At 42.0% G+C, this 17,664-nt stretch overlaps 1 protein-coding gene across 18 annotated transcripts in view; it reads right to left on the bottom strand.

Moving 5' to 3' along the window:
• The window catches only part of LOC116724430 (voltage-dependent N-type calcium channel subunit alpha-1B-like), a 135,571-nt gene that overhangs the window by 116,824 nt on the left and 1,083 nt on the right, over positions 1-17,664 (bottom strand). For all 18 annotated transcript variants that reach the window (XM_032570113.1, XM_032570115.1, XM_032570124.1 and 15 more), the window contains exons 2-3: positions 15,994-16,099; positions 7,649-7,788 (exon numbers count right to left, since the gene is read on the bottom strand). In XM_032570113.1, the coding sequence (XP_032426004.1) occupies positions 7,649-7,788; positions 15,994-16,099 (246 nt within the window). The remainder of the gene's footprint in view (positions 1-7,648; positions 7,789-15,993; positions 16,100-17,664) is intronic.

Genomic DNA, 17,664 nt, shown 5'->3' with positions numbered 1-17,664 from the left:
TTATAAGACATTTTTTTCATGTTTTCAATTAAATAATCCGCCAGTCAAACTAATTTCACCAATATTAAGATATTACTGATTTTAAACCAGCTGCTATAACTTACCGAAAAGTTACTTTTGTCTTATTATATTTGCACTAAAAACCAGACCAAAAATACTTGGTGAGATTTTATGTTTTTGCCGAGAGCCAGAGTAATGTCCAGAGTATTAAAGCACATGAATGGAAAGTTGAGTGGAAGGAAAAAGTGTGGTTGACAAAATGTGGGAAATGAAGAATATTGTGGATGACACTGATCCAGGACTGATCGGTTTCAGCTGCTGCAGGAATATGACTAAATGTTACAAAGAGTAATGCATCCATTCTGTTTTATTTATCCATTTAGTAACATTTCATAATCATCTACTGAAGATTAAGGAGAAACACTTCCTTGTTTTGTTGTTCACCTTAAAAACTGATAATAAATCAATTCGATGAACGACATTTCTCCTGATCCAGCAACTAAAAACAGAAACATGACGCAGCTAAGACCTTCAGCTCTGATGAGTCAACAGTGAAGTCAGGTAAGCGTTTAACCCCGAGTCCAACCTCACCTTCATCACACACCAGCCAATCAGAAGCACAAAAACTAAACCAGACGACCCTCTTCTGGCAAATGTTCAAAAGCAAAATAAAATCTTATTTATGTTGCAATGCATAAGGTAGAATGACCCCCACTCTGTGGTCTCTGCAACGGCACTTTGAAGCCTCCCATTGTGTTAAACCCGTCGCCTCGGAGACACATGAAAGGACGCCACAACTTTGAAGTCGCCACAAGCACCGGCTCTCACCCGGACCACTTATGGCCCGGCGCACAAATCAGACCTACAGATAAATAAATAACAGCCAGTCGTCTTTGTTTCCCGGAACTGAAAGAAGGATTATTGTCCTCCTGTTGGACGTTTGAGAACCAACGTATGAGGTTTAAGCACAGTTAAAATAAGCAAAAAGTCAATTCATCACATGATAAATGAAAACAGAATCAATCATTTCTTTGCATGATTTATTATTTTTCTTCTAAAAACATCTGAAGCGTTTAAAAAAAACACCCAGGCATTTTTTGGCAATAAGTTAAAAGTGTTTCTGTGTCTGTAAAATGAGCCGTTTCAAACATTTCGAAATATGGAGTCACAAGTTAGCAGGCACTGACCCTTCACCTAGTAACCCCAGAGAAACCCAGGCCGTTACCTAGCAACCCCAGTGGAATTCTGCCCGTTACCTAGCAACCCCAGTGGAATTCCACCCGTTCCATAGCAACCCAAGCAGAGTTCCAGCAAATTTAGCAGAAAAAAATTCCAGTTCCTAGTCCTGAATATTCTGAATCAATTCAAAAGGCTCAAAAATTGATTTTAATGTGATTAATTTGTGCATCTTTGGATATTTTATTAAGCATTCAATCGGCCACTTGAATAATTCTTTGATATTTTTTTTATTTAAGAAAAAGCCAGGCAGCTAAATCTAAGCTAACCTAATACTGGTAAGTTACAGAATTTTGTGCGCAAACCTATTCTTGTCAAGTATGAACACTGTTTTAAATAAATGTTCTCTTTGTTTACACTTTTTCTCTCGTCAGTCACATAATTTAAACAGAATCTTTAGACCTTCTGATTAGGAGAATAGATTTCTGAAATAAAAATTGTTAAAGTTCAATCGTGACCCTAAAAATTGAAATCGAATCGCATCTCTACGGTTTAGTCCGCTTTAATCCAACTCCAGTATTTTTGCCTAGAAAGTCCGGTTCGTTTGTGGAGATGTGAATCAGTACTCAAACTCTAAATAAGTGAACTCTGGTCCGTCTACAAATCTCTGTCTTGGTTCGGTTGAAGTGAACTCTGGTACGGTTCAAATGCATATGTGAACACCAAGTGGACTGGAAGCCGCTCCAAAATTAGCAAGGTATTCTGGGTAAATACAACCAAATGTGAGAGTGTAATGCTAACTGGATAAATGGCCAATGGTCTTTTACCAAAAACAAAATAGAAATCCCACAACCGCTAAAATCTGTACTACAATTTCTTTACATTTTGTGAAGAAGGAAGTTGAGCTCAGTGTCTTCAGAGGTTTTCATGTCATTTCCAGCAGTGGTTCTTGATGCAGCGCCACCACAGGTGAGGAGGGAAACATTGGATTGTTTGACACAATTGAAAGTGTGAAAATGAACAGCAGCAGCTGAAAATGTAGCAAATGGTGCTATTTTAATCCCCAATTAAACCAAATCTACCGGACTATCAGGGGTAAAAACAGTCTCAATTCCGACAAACCAAAACAAGATGCTTTCCATTTGAGATTGCTTGATTTATACTAGAAAGTAGCTGGTTAGAGGTGTAGCCCTCGTATTATGACCGGTCGTGTCCTCATCACGGCTTAATGTTCTATCGATTAAGCCTGAAGACTCACAGGCAGATTTATTCTCTTATTAGGGGCTCGTAATGCCTGATCAGGGCAGATTAAAGGTCTGCCACTGCCTCCAGCTACACTATCATTTAGACCCTTTCATTAGGACCTGATGGCTGTATCAACATAATTAGCCTAAGGATGGAGTGCTGGAAAAACACAGCTGCTGGAGCGATAACAGATTTAAAGCTAAATTGGAATACTGTAAGAAGCATTATTGATTTCTGGTTTATGGGATCTCTGGTAATCTAAATAAATTAGCTGGATTGTTTCTGTTGTTTTGTAGCAGAGCCACAGTTGCTCCATCTTCTGTCCAATGCTATATTACATCAATTTATTAAGAAGAATTTCTTCTCAATAATTAATGCAATGACAACATCCATCCACGGCTCCACTGTTAGTGGATATTGATTAAACTAAACCTCATAAAATCTATACTTAAACACATTTATCTCTGTAATATTTGTGTAAAGGTTAGTCAGAGTTAAAGGATTTATTATCTTCAAGATCAAGCAACAAATATTATGTTAAAAGAGTCATATTTTCTTTTCCAAATAGCTAAATGTCGCATTAGCTCAGCAGCTGATTAGCATTAACTACAGAGCACATAATCCCATTTGTTGCTGAGAAATTACACATTAAAATTAGATGTTGGTGATAGTTAGAAAGTGGGAGTGGTGCATAAGTTGAGAAATTAATTAAAAGAGGAAAAGTAAAAGATTACCAAGTGGGGAAAAACACTCAGATTAACTAGCATAAAAGCTAATGTTTACTTTACAGCCTGATGTTATTTGCGGTGCTTTATTAGGGCTGCATAGTTGTAAAATGGAAGTAAATGAATCAAAAATCTGAAAAAGTGTTTTTATACATATATGTAGGCAAACATTTAGCCACGTATATGTTGGATTGTTTACTAAAACTGCTTACATTTTTAACTTAAACTAAAACTTTTTTTTGCTATTTAATAGGTTAATATATATTTTTTATTTGGATGTTAACATTTTTCAAACCTATTGATAAAAAAATAAAATAAAATAAAAATGAATCTTCCTGAAACTATTATTGTCATCCGTTAAGCATATTTTACATAAAAACGCCAAGGAAAAAAAACACACAAAGCTAACATTTTTAACATTTTTAGTATAATAGCTTCACATTTTAAAATATTGCTCAGTTCCTGATAATTTTTTACCTAAAATAAATAATGTGCCACAGTGAAAGGTCTAAAGTGTGGCCCGATTTCAGATTAGGGCTGAAACAATTAATCAGATTAGTTGTGATTAATCAATTGATGAAAAAATCGTCAACTAATTTTGTCAACTAGTTGATTTTCGTTAACTGGAGTATATAGAGTCAAAAAAAGTCAATTTGGTGAAAAAAATAATAGAGCAGTAAATAAGACAAAACTGTACAAAAATATATACATTTTCTCAGGTATTATAGTTGTAGCTTCAGCGGGTTGAGATTTACTAAAGGAATGATGTTTTACTGCATTTTAGGCAACAAAATGTAAAAAGGAATTGAAGTATTTATTTATTTCCATTGTTTAAAGTACTTCTAATTTTCTACAGGCTAATTTTGTATGCGATTAATTGAATAATCGTCACAATAGTTGATTAATCGACTCTATTTCAGATGCTTGCAGGCTCCGAGGAGACACCTTGATTCCTCAGGACCATGTCAGGCGTAAATAAGATAAAAAGCAAATAGTGTGTCAAACGTATCCGCAAACAGAGAGACAGAAACCCGTTTTACATCAAGGCACATTATCTGCTCCGGTTGCCTGGAAACCGGAGGGAGATACACTCACATGCACAGAATAATGGTTAATTTGTCCCCAGCTGTGTCAGCAACGGGTGGTCAGAGCTGAAGAGCTGCTTCTACGGTTTTAGTTTACAGAGGAGAAAGAAAAATAAAATAAGAAAAGTCTGAAACAAAAGCTGATTTTTTTATCTGCAGAGTTATGCAAGAAATGTTCAACCACCTCTAATATATTTAAAGATTGGCCCTTATTTGGACTTTTCCTGATTTTTTTATTTTTCTTGTACAAACCAGTGAAACCCAAATGCTAAGCTCCGATGCTCCTCAGCAGTCTGACACATAAAAACACTGACATGATTTCTCCCACTGCACGGTTACTGCACAGGAATGTTAAATCCGATTACCTCAGATCCAAAAAAACTCGCCTCTGCTCGCATGCTGAATATAAAAAGAGAAAAATATGCCTAAAGAACTGCAAAACCCCAGTTACAGCCATGCAACTTCAAAAGGAAATAACAATTTGAATACATTGTCTGCTGGATAAAGTATTTGTTTACCACCCTGCAGCTACACATGGAAATCAGGCGTTGGATAAATCTGGTAAAATGTATTTTGTGTTCGTTTTATTTTTCCCTGACGAATCAACGCAACGTGACTCATTTTACATAAATCTGCACAAAGTCTCTATAAATGGTTTTATTTTATATTTTATAAAATATTTCTGCATGTTTCCTTCCTGTTGTTTAGCTCCATCCATCACAAAAACTTCAACCAGCTATCCTGAGCCTGGTGAAGAAAAGAATCCCACAGCCTGATGCTGCCACCGCCATGTTTCACCATAGAGACGGTGTGATGGTGTTAAAGACTAAAAATCTGGTGAAGGCAAACTGTAAACAGGGCGTCTAATATATTTTTCTTATAACTGGGACTCTATTAAATTTTTCTATTGAGTTAATTGCAGGCTCTCTAATTAATTAATCGCCATTAATCTCAACAAAACATTTTCAATTCAAAACCATTTTTGGTGCTAAATTATTGAATAAATAGACATATGACATCAATGACAAATATATTTATTATTTCATTCGTGAGACTTCTTTACAAATGTGACATTAGCATTAGCTTACTGCCACATGTTTAGCACTGAGATACTATTTTAGGCTAGCTTACTTCGCTTGTAGGCTAACTTTTGTTAGCACAACTTGAACACAATAGTCTTTCCCAGCATCCAATTAGATAGTTTTTTGAAGCAGAAATGAACTCCAAGTGGGCTAAAAGAAGCTGCTTTATTGCTGTTGTTAGCAGAAGTCGCTTGTGTGTCAGATTTACGGTCGTACCAGAAACATGAATACAAAGCTCCGGCTCAGGACTATTATGTTTGAAGAAAGAAAAAAAAGATGTGTGATCAATTCCGTAAAAAATGTTGACATGTTAAAATCTATGTAATTAATTCATCGAAATTAACGCATTAAAGTCCCGGCCCCAATAAAAACACATTTACAGGGTTTTAAGACTTTTTAAGACCAGTATGAGTTAAATTTAAGACCAGCCTTAAAGGCAGAAATACACAAAAGAAAATAGCCAACATAAATATTTTCTAATGAATTTCAGACATTTTAAGGCCTTAATTTTACAAATATGAACCTCAGATTTTTTTAGGGGTGTGCAGACTCCCTGATGTAAATATGTAATTTGATGTTATTTTCTATTAAGGTTTTCCTAATTAATGAAAAAAATTAATGATTTTGATTTTATTGCCATTTGCCACAATGGCCAAAGTGGTGAAAGTCACGACTGAAACTCTGATCCTACAGTCAGATCAAGCAGAGAAAATACAACTTTTGGAAATAAAAGCATCTGCTACAACACTCTGATGCCCAGCTGACCAATATTTTCTTACAACTCATCTGTGGACATTTCTGAAGCAGATATATAGCTACAGTACTACAGATAGGAACATTTCACTCGCTAACCACCAGGTAACACAAAAAAAATATCCACAATGTAGAGAAACAAGTTGGCTGTGCAAGATCAAACCCGCAACCTTACAGCTGGGCAGAGCAGAGCTTAAGAACAACACATCATAAGCTGAGAGAGCGAAACCTGAAGAATTATCCAACCAACCATTTAAAAGACAAAGATCATTATGATCAGATCCAACCGAAAATCTTCACATCAAACCTTGAAAACCACATTATTGTAACGGAAAACAATCAGCAATCAACAATCTGCTCCTTCACTCCTTAGCGTCACATTTAAATGTTTCTGATCTTCAAAACAAATGTAAATATCAGCAGAAGGCAGGCCGAGTAAAATCAAAAAGCAGATTTCAAACAAAACTGGCCTTTTGTGTGTTTCAGTTTGATTTCATCAGCCAGACCCAATGCTAGCAAACAATTAGCTGCACTAATCATTAAGTGCTAATCTTAAACATTAGTTAAAGAACCCTCACCCTGTGCTCACTTCAAAATAAGAGCATGAGTATAAACGTCTAACTACTAACAATCGATAAAACTTCAACATAGATGTCAAACTTTATTCAAATGAAAGCTTACAAAATAGCTAAGCAAATTAGGGCAAATTAATTTAAGGGGAGTTAAGTGGATTCAACATTTTTAAAGATAGCAGAAGAACTAAGCAAAAAATTAGCTCTGCTACTAGCGTATTAACAAAATAGAAAGACCCAAGTCTTCTAAACACAAAGTGGAAAAACTAGCTCTGCAATTAGCAAAATTAGAGGAAACTAAGTGTGCTAAATATTTTCAAAGTTAGCAAAAGCAGTAAGTAAAAAACAAATTATGCCTTTAGGGGATTAGCGGAATTATGGAAAGCTAAGTGTGCTAAATGTTTCCAATATTGGGAAAAGTGTTAAAGGAAAAACTAGCTCTGCAAAATGTAAACGTTTCTAAGACAGCAAAGTGGCTAAACAATAAATTAGCTGTGCTGTTAGCGCGTTAGCAGAAGTGAGCCCCCCATCAGAACCAAATCACCTAATTAGAACCTGACTGACAACTTGAAGCAAGCTAAAATATCGTGTTACGATTGCCATATTTAAGAACTAATGAGAAACAATTTCATTGACATCAATCAGTGTGGAACAATAATATGAAGCATTTTCTCAAAATCTAAACAAAAAGTGAAGAATTTTGAATGGCCTAGTCAAAGTAGCTGTGGTATGACCCTAAAAAGGCTGATTTAAGGCCAAATCCTCCACTAAAACCTCATTTGGTTAACTTACTTTATGCTTTCCCTTTAAATTTATGAAATCATCATTTGAAAACCGCTTTTTGCGTTTACTCGGCGTATTTTTGCACTTTTTCCCCATCGTAATGGTGATGTAATCTCCGAAACCATCGAGGAATGGGTCACTTGTCGAGCAACATTCACGCTTGAAATCAGCCGCTGTAAAGGCACCGAGCCCGGACCCAGAGAGGCGGAGGAGGGAGGCGGACTCACCCTGTGAGGACGACCACGAAGTCCATTACATTCCAGCCGTTGCGGAGGTACGAGCCTTTGTGAAACGCGAAGCCCAGGGCGATGATCTTAATGGCCGCCTCGAAACAGAATATTCCAATAAAGTACGGCTCCGTGTCGTCCTGGAGGCAAACGGGGAGGAGGAGAAGGTTGGAGAGCGTTCAACGGAGCGTTAAGACAAGCAGATGTATTCAGACTCTTTCAACCTTTTCACATTTTGTCACTTTAAAGCCACAAACTTCAACGGAGTGTCAAATTTATTTTCATTTTGGGCCAAACTGAGATTGTGGATGTTCTTAAAGGGCCGGTACTGCCAGAATGTTTTGATAAAACCCACAAGCAAATTGTTAAAATACTAATAATTAACTCTGCATTCAATAAGTGGTTCTTAAAAGGAAATAATATCACGTCCTTCCAGTCTTTTGTTTTGTTATCTTGATATTTTGCAATTAAAATCAGTGATTTAGAAATATTTGTAAGACATTTTTCAATATTTATGCTTATGTGTGACAGTAAATGTGACTTCTTGTGACTCGCCACAAAGATCCCAGACTATAACTTGAAGTAAAACATACTGCCACCTACAGGCGGGAGTTAGCGTCACGTTCACGATTTCTGCGATTAATTAAAAAATTTCAGACTTTTTTTTCTAGGAAATGTTTCACTTTTGGAGCTCCAAAGTCTCCACGTTTTCTCAATAAAATTTCCAAAATTAATCTCAGCATTTCCTACTTTTTTCAAGAAAACGTTTGACTCTTGGAGACCAGACATTTCCTTGTGTTTTTGTAGAAACTCTCTGAAATTCTGAATTTTTTTGGCGGAAATTTGCTAACTTTTTTTCTACGTACACTATTGCGCCACCAAAATGTAGAGTTTTAAATAAGAACAAAAACAAATCTGTAGTGACTAATAAAATTCAACAAATTGATTATTTTTGACATGTAAAAACTGCATGTTTTCTTAAGCAAACCGCATCAACAAAAGCCTCACTAGTTGCGTAAACATCTATTAAAGATAAATGAAGGGACTCTGAAAACAGCTGAGGAATCCTTCCAGGACCTACAGGCCGGGATGAATCTGAAGCCCACTTAGTGAGCGTTTCACTCACCACCTCCACTTGCAGCTCTGTTGACAGAGCTGCAGCTATAATAGCTGATCCCTAGCTCTAATTAAAAGCCATCTTGTCATGTTACATCCTCGAGGTGGAGGAGGCAAAGAGAGGATACTTGTTTTTCCTCTTTGTGTAACCTCGCTAATCACTTTTTTTTTTTTTCCTGAACGCCGCTTTTTGCAGCCGTAATCTCCTCTGAGCCAAGTCAACCCGCAGCCTCCACATCAGGCAACATGTTGCTCACTTTTGTGAAGCGTGTAGCGTTGCAACCCCCTGAAGCGGCAACAATCTTCAATAACAAGAGGCAGGAAAGTGTTGGACGCGCAGCTGCATGTTTGGCTCTGAGGCTGAACAAATTTACATTTAAGATGAGCAACAAGAGAAGCTGAATCTGCAAATATGTGCCAGATCTACAGTAGAAGTTGAATAAAAGTAATGTAACCAAACATAACTCACCTTTATCTTTCAGGTTACCTTTAGAGGAGCTTCCGGTCCTACGCTAAAGCTAGCGTATACTTTCACAGAGGTTTAAGCTAAGAGATGAAAACACTACTGGACACAATAATCACTAGCATACACCAAAATGATCACTGCTTGCCAAAAACTTAGCTGCTCTAACCGTAATGCGCTAATCATAAACATTAGCTTAGCTAACTATAACCGTCACACCAACTGTGTTTTCCAGAAGCTAATGCTAGCGCGCTAGCTCCAATTCCAATCCCGAAAGATTACAAACCCTCAAACTGTCAGGGTCTGCATTTTGTTTCCGTTTTATTTTGGGTTTTTTTTGGTTTGAGTTTTTTTTTTCCTGCCGTTGGAACTGGCATTCCTCATGACATCCACCAGAGGTCGCCAACAGACAGAGCCCCTGGAAGGCTGCTGAGTTCAACCCGTCTACACACCTGCAGCTTGTTTTGGAGGGCGTGGATTATGGATTTAAGCAGCAGCTCCTCTCCGTCTCATCGCCTGAGTGTTTGCTTACTTCGGTAACAACTCGTTCCAGAACTAGGCTCTCTGTGATCTGTTCCGCTCTAACCCTTTGTTGTCTTCCTCGTCAGATATCCTGCTGTTCCCTCGCGGTTCTGGCGAAGAGCAGTCCTCCCCGAGTTCAGTGCGCGCCTGTGCTCCCCTCGTTGTGGATTCCCTACCTCCTGTGTCCTCCCTCGACGCTGTCGGTGCTACCGGTCAGAAGCCACCCCTCGTGTGTCCACCCTTTCCTCTCGTCGATCCCTCTCTGGTGGAACCCCCCTCATTCCAAGTAAGACAGACTCTGGAATATTCCCGAAGGATTTTCTCCTCACTGCTCTGACCCTGCTTCTCCTGTTGGTAGCAAGACGACCCGGTCATCGCACCAGGAGTCGCGTCCTGACCCCTCCCCTGACTTCAATAAACTGATTATTGTGCACTTGATCGTTCTCTCTGATTGTGTTCTTGCATGTGGGTTCGTAAAGTAAAACTCAACATGACAGAACACTCAGGCCAAGCTACGACCTCCGCAGACGCGATCAGAGGAGCGTTATCAGACCAACAAGCCCTCATTCAGCTCCACGATTCAGCTCTGAGAGAGCTGGGAAATCGCCAAGCTGAAACTAACCGACGATTAACTGAACTCTCAAATTTCCTACAGAATTCATTACCTCAGGACGCAAATCAACCTTCTGTTTCCCCATCCGCGCCGTCATTAGCCCCGGATCCGCTCGTCCGCTCCGGCTTCTCTGAGGTCCGCCCGGCAACTCCAGATAAGTTTTCTGGTGACATCAAGAAGGTAACAGGATTTATCCTCCAATGCACCATTGTCTTCAACCATTCGCCACAGAGTTTTCCCAATGATGACCGTAAGATTTCTTATGTCTTATCCTTGTTGACAGGCCGAGCCTTAGAGTGGGCCGAAGCCCGGTTTACCACCGCAGTTAATTATGGATGTACCTACCCCGAGTTCCTAACTGAGTTAAAACAGGTCTTTTGCCAGGGGACGGAAGGAACATCCTCTTCCAGAGATTTGCACGGGTTAAAGCAGGGGCAGAGGAGTGTTTCTGATTTCGCCATAGACTTTAGGATCAAGGCGGCCGCATCTGGCTGGAACATGGTAGCTCTCAAGAGCGCCTTTTTCCATGGGCTAAACGAGCAGATAAAGGACGAATTAGCCACATTGGATGAGCCAGAATCCCTGAACGATTTCATAAACTTATCCATAAGATTGGACAACCGAATCCGTACTAGAGCCAGGGAACGCACCCGTCGAGTTTCTTCTCCATGCACCTCTCTAACCAGTAGTCGTCTTTCTGCTCAGCACTCACCTCCTTCCCCAGCCCCATGTATGGAACCCATGCAAATAGGAAGCACGAGGCTCACACCCGAGGAGCGTCAACGGAGGTTACGCTCCCAGCTCTGTATTTACTGCGGTGAGCCGAACCATGTGATTGCTAATTGTCCTGTACGTTTAAACCCGCAGGTCCGGCAGTGAAGGCGGGGAAACTGCCGGCACCGTCCACTCCTAAACCCCGTCTCACCTTCCCTGTCACCCTATTCGCCAACAATGACTCACTTTCTGTGTCAGTTCTCATTGATTCCGGTTGCGAACAAAATCTCATCAGTTCCGACATAATTCACCAGCTCTCCGTGCCTACTGAACCGTTACCAGTTCCTCTCCGTGTCGCTGCCCTGGACGGGAGGGGTCTACCCCAGATAACCCACCGGACCAAGCCACTACGCCTGCTAATTTCTGGTAACCACACTGAAGAGATCATTTTCTATGTGTTTCCCACTATCAGTTCCCCCATAGTTCTAGGATTCAACTGGCTATTCAAGCATAACCCCCAGATAGATTGGGTTGAGGGACGGATTACTTCCTGGTCTTCCAAGTGCCACACCACCTGTCTCCGTTCCGCTGTTCCTTCGCAGCCCACACGTTCCACGATGGATGAGGTGGATCCATCCGACGTCACCGCCGTCCCTAGTGAGTACCATGAACTCATCACTGTTTTCAGTAGGGACAAAGCCCTCTCTCTACCACCTCACAGACCATATGACTGTGCCATCGACCTCCTGCCTGGGGCCCCTCTACCTAACAGTAGACTGTATAACATCTCCAGGGCCGAACGCCAGGCCATGGAGGACTACATAAATAAATCCCTCGCTGCAGGTATTATCCGTACCTCGTCTTCCCCTTTGGGTGCTGGGTTTTTCTTTGTGGGGAAGAAGGATGGTTCTCTGAGGCCCTGCATCGACTATAGAGGCCTAAATCAAATCACCATCAAAAACAAGTATCCTTTACCCCTGCTCTCCTCTGCCTTCGAACCTGTTCAAGGGGCAACCGTCTTTTCGAAACTGGACCTTAGAAACGCTTACCATCTACTACGCATCAGGGAGGGCGACGAATGGAAGACCGCTTTTAAGACCCCTATGGGGCACTACGAGTATCTGGTCATGCCTTTTGGTTTGTCTAACGCCCCCTCCTTCTTCCAGGCCCTTGTGAACGACGTCCTCCGAGATTTCATTAATGTGTTTGTCTTTGTCTACTTAGATGACATCCTTATCTACTCAAGGACCCTGGTGGAGCACCAAGAACACGTCCGTCTAGTTCTCCAGAGGTTACTAGAAAATAAATTGTATGTGAAAGCCGAAAAATGCGAGTTCCACCGCCCGTCAGTAACTTTCCTGGGGTACGTCCTTGAGAGCGGACAGATCAGAGCAGCAGAGGACAAGATCGCAGCAGTTCTGGACTGGCCTCAGCCTGAAACGCGTAAACAACTCCAACGTTTCCTAGGCTTTGCCAACTTTTACAGAAGGTTTATCCGGAACTATAGCCAGATAGCTTCCCCCCTCACAGCTCTCACCTCCACAAAGAGGGTGTTTAGTTGGACTCCACAAGCCGAGGCCGCCTTCACTGAACTCAAGTCGCGGTTCTCCAAGGCCCCTGTCCTGGTTCAACCCGACCCAAGTAAGCAGTTTGTAGTGGAGGTTGATGCATCCGATATTGGGGTGGGGGCCGTTCTGTCCCAGATCACTGAGCAGGATCAGAGATTACACCCGTGCGCTTTTTTTTCCCGCAGACTCTCTCCAGCTGAGAGAAATTATAATGTGGGAGACAGAGAATTGCTGGCCATAAAACTGGCTTTGGAGGAGTGGCGTCACTGGCTGGAGGGAGCAGAACACCCCGTTCTAGTCTGGACCGATCACAAAAACCTGGCCTATCTCCAGTCAGCTAAAAGATCCAACCCACGCCAGTCTCGCTGGTCTCTGTTCTTCGCACGCTTTAACCTTTCCATTTCCTATCGTCCAGGTTCAAAGAACGTAAAGCCAGATGCCCTGTCCAGGATACACTCCCCTGACGATTCGGAGGAAAGCCTGGCTCCCATTCTCCCGCCTAGTTGCACGGTCGGAGTAGTAACGTGGGAGATGGAGGACATCATCCGCCAAGCGCACCAAACCGAGCCTCCTCCTGAAGCCTGCCCTCCAGGTAAACTGTACGTTCCCTCCGCTGTCCGTGCCCGCTTCCTACAATGGATTCATGCCTCCAAGTTCTCTGCTCACCCTGGAGTCAGTCGCACCATAGGGTTGGTCAATCGCAGGTTTTGGTGGGGATCGATACACAAGGACGTTAAGGAGTACGTCTCCGCCTGCGCAGTCTGTGCACGCAACAAGTCGTCCAACCGACCCCCTGCGGGCCTCCTACAGCCGCTACCCATACCAAGACGACCATGGTCCCACATCGCTGTCGACTTCGTCACCGGACTCCCAAGGTCCAAAGGTATGACCACTATTCTCACAATCATCGACCGTTTTTCCAAAGCCTGTCATCTTGTCCCCCTACGCAAACTACCCACCGCTGCTCAGACAGCTAAACTACTCATCAAGCATGTTTTCAAGCTGCATGGGATACCCCAGGAGATCCTCTCCGACCGCGGGCCCCAGTTTATCTCGCAGGTCTGGCGTCAGTTCTGCTCCGCCCTGGGAGCCAGGGTGTCTCTCAGCTCCGGGTATCATCCCCAAACCAATGGGCAGACTGAACGTATGAACCAGGAGCTGGAGGCCGCCCTGCGATGTCTCACCTCTACCAACCCTGATGATTGGGCTCCGCACCTTCCGTGGGTAGAGTATGCACATAACTGCCACACGTCTGCAGCTACTGGTCTCTCTCCCTTTGAAGTAGTCCTGGGATACCAACCTCCTCTCCTCCCGGGTGACGAACGTAACATCTCTGTCACATCGGTCCAGCACCACATTCGCAGGAGTCACAAGATCTGGAAGGACACCATCTCCGCCCTCAACGACTCATCCGCCAGTAATAAACGACTCGCTGACCGACGTAGGATCCCTGCCCCGACATACTCCGTGGGGCAGAAGGTATGGTTGTCTACACGTGACATTCCCCTTAAATCTATGTCCAGGAAGTTGTCCCCTAGATTCATCGGTCCTTTCGAGATACTGGCGCTCGTGGGTCCCGCGGCTGTGCGACTCCGACTCCCTTCATCCATGCGTATCCACCCGACCTTCCACGTGTCCCACATTAAACCTGTTCTCTCCAGTGACCTTTGCCCTCCGGCCGAACCCCCTCCTCCCTCCCTGGACGGGCGGGGCGACGCCGTTTTTGCCGTCCGTCGGCTAGTGGCCTCCCGGCGGCGGGGTCGGGGCTACCAGTACCTCGTCGACTGGGAGGGCTACGGCCCTGAGGAACGTTCCTGGGTCCCAGGATCGTTCATTGTGGATAACACCCTCATTAGGGAGTATTGGGACTCTCAGCCCTCATCCTCTGCTCGGCCGCCAGGTGGCGTCCGTTGAGGGGGGGGTACTGTCAGGGTCTGCATTTTGTTTCCGTTTTATTTTGGGTTTTTTTTGGTTTGAGTTTTTTTTTTCCTGCCGTTGGAACTGGCATTCCTCATGACATCCACCAGAGGTCGCCAACAGACAGAGCCCCTGGAAGGCTGCTGAGTTCAACCCGTCTACACACCTGCAGCTTGTTTTGGAGGGCGTGGATTATGGATTTAAGCAGCAGCTCCTCTCCGTCTCATCGCCTGAGTGTTTGCTTACTTCGGTAACAACTCGTTCCAGAACTAGGCTCTCTGTGATCTGTTCCGCTCTAACCCTTTGTTGTCTTCCTCGTCAGATATCCTGCTGTTCCCTCGCGGTTCTGGCGAAGAGCAGTCCTCCCCGAGTTCAGTGCGCGCCTGTGCTCCCCTCGTTGTGGATTCCCTACCTCCTGTGTCCTCCCTCGACGCTGTCGGTGCTACCGGTCAGAAGCCACCCCTCGTGTGTCCACCCTTTCCTCTCGTCGATCCCTCTCTGGTGGAACCCCCCTCATTCCAAGTAAGACAGACTCTGGAATATTCCCGAAGGATTTTCTCCTCACTGCTCTGACCCTGCTTCTCCTGTTGGTAGCAAGACGACCCGGTCATCGCACCAGGAGTCGCGTCCTGACCCCTCCCCTGACTTCAATAAACTGATTATTGTGCACTTGATCGTTCTCTCTGATTGTGTTCTTGCATGTGGGTTCGTAAAGTAAAACTCAACATGACACAAACACCAGCTTAATTTCGACAACATTATTTATATTTATTACCTCAATGTTGTATTTTTTGTTTATATCTTGTTCTCTACTGTCCTCGTTTTGTTTTAATATTGTGTTTTTGTTGATTGAAGTAAAGTTATGGGGGGAACGAGAGGAAATAGAACTGTCGCTTCTACATCAACTTCAAAATAAGAGCACGAACATAAACTGCGAACTACTTGACAAGTCTTAAAAGTTGACAAAACAAAACTTCAGCACAGATGTCAAAGTTTGTTCAGATGAAAGTTTACAAAACACCCAAGTAAATTAGTGCTTTACATTTATCTGGAAACAGTAATTAAGGGAAAGCTAACCGTTTTTCAAGGTTAGCAAAACGCTAAGTAAAAAATAGCTCAGCTATTAGGCTATTAGCCAAAGAGTTTCCAAGAGTGATGTTTGCAAAATAGCCAATCCAGGAGCAGCTTTCATTTTCGTTGACCCTGATTGGCTGTGTCTTCAAAATTGGAAATAAAGAAGACGGTGAAAGTTAGCATCTGTAATCTTGCTAACACTATTTCTACTGTATGTGTTCATCAACATTAAAGTATTTTTGGTTGTTTTAACTGTTAAAATTCTCACCTAAAAGATTCTTTTTGGGGTTTTATAGAAAACTGCAAGAGATTCAGCAAATAACAGGAAAATATGAGTTTGGGTTTCCATTGTACTCACCAGGCGTTCCGACATCGGAGTCTTGTCGTTAGCGGGTAGATGTTGCTCCAGTGCCAAGACGATGCAGTTGGCGATAATCGTTGCCAGGATCATGTATTCAAACGGAGTGTGAGGGTTAAGGGTTACTCAGGGCATCTCAAAGTACAAATTAGCATCACCATCGTCACATATATGGATGAAAAACAGTAAACAAGACGGCTTTGGAAACAAAACAAGGTAGCAAAATAGCTGTTAGCATTATGCTAGCATAAGTTAAATATCACACAGAAACTGTGTAGCTTTCTGTTCACGCAGTAGGATTGTTACTAGTGGCTCTTTTTACGAATTACCCTTTTTATTAATGGTGTTGTTCACTGTCAGCTGGATTACTGTCCAGATTTTTCTTCCACTAAACTTTTCTTTTAAATCATGACTGCAGCACTTTCAATCGCCAGGTTTAAAAGCAGCGACTTTTTCTAGCTTACCCTCCTTGTAAGAGGGTGTTGAGTGTCTGTTCGATTATTCCCCAGTGTTTCCTTCCACTAAACTTTGTTTTTGCCCTTGATGCAGCTCTTTCAACCACCAGCTTTTTACCCCATAACTGTAAAAAATTATAATAAATAAATGCTTGAAATATATCAATCTGGCACATTTATTAAACTGAGATTATTTGAGTTTTTTTAAAATCTGATTTAATCTTTTATTTTACATCTGAAAGAGCAACATGAGGAGGTGTTTTTAAAACTATTTTTTACAGTGCTGAAGAGCAGCGTGGGCGAGTTCAGCACCACGGAGAGCGACTCCAGCTAAAACAACAAGGCGGTGCTGAAGTCACGGACATGCAGCTTCTTGCCATCATGTCTTCAGATAAGAGTGGATCAGATAGACGCTGCGTAATCAGGAGGAATATCTGATTAGTGTGGAGGAAATCTGCCAGGTGACATTTTGAAAAAGGAACCTATCAGGGAAACACAATGAAGTCTTTTCAGCGGCTCGGCAAAAACGTTGTTGTGTCAGTTAAACAGAGATAAGGCGCGACAGGTGCAGCAGCGGGAGACGAACAAAAACACGAGGCAGGAGCGCAAACTCCAAACTACGGTGGCCCAGTGGGGTCATTATACAGAGGGAAAACAAAAGAGGGAAACATTTCTGAGAAAAATTCAGAAATTCTGAGATGAAGCTCAGAGATTTTCTAGAAAAAACGTGGAAATTTCTGTTTTGTTTTTTTTTTTCTAGAAAAATTCTGAGATTAATCTCAGAATTTCTGAGTTTTTCTCTGAGATGTTTAACTTTCAGGGTTTTTTCTTGGAATTTACTTTTCAAACTTCAAAATTTCCGAGATTAATCTCAGAATTTCTAACTCCTTTTATTTAAAAAAGAAAATGTAGTTTTCAAACTTCTAAATGTCAGATTTTGTTTTTATAGCTGAGCTTAATCTGAGAATGTTTTTATCTTTTTTTTCTAAGAAAATTTGACAATTGAAACTCAGAAATTTTAGAGTACTTTCCCAGAAAACTTCAAGGTTGTTTGTTGTTTTTTTACAGATGTTTTGAGTTTTCAAACTGAGAAATTTCCGTGTTTTTCTAGGAAATTGCTGAGATTGATCTCAGCATTTTTGAGTGTTTTCTTGGAAATATTCTTCTAAAACTCAGAAATTTCTCCTTTTTCTAGAAAACTGCTGAAATTAATCTC

The sequence above is a fragment of the Xiphophorus hellerii genome, chromosome 8 (genome assembly GCF_003331165.1).
Source record: "Xiphophorus hellerii strain 12219 chromosome 8, Xiphophorus_hellerii-4.1, whole genome shotgun sequence".
In the NCBI taxonomy this organism is placed as follows: Eukaryota; Metazoa; Chordata; class Actinopteri; order Cyprinodontiformes; family Poeciliidae; genus Xiphophorus; species Xiphophorus hellerii.
The sequence above is the reverse complement of the archived record's forward strand: the minus strand, read 5'-3'. Positions and strand labels throughout refer to the sequence as shown.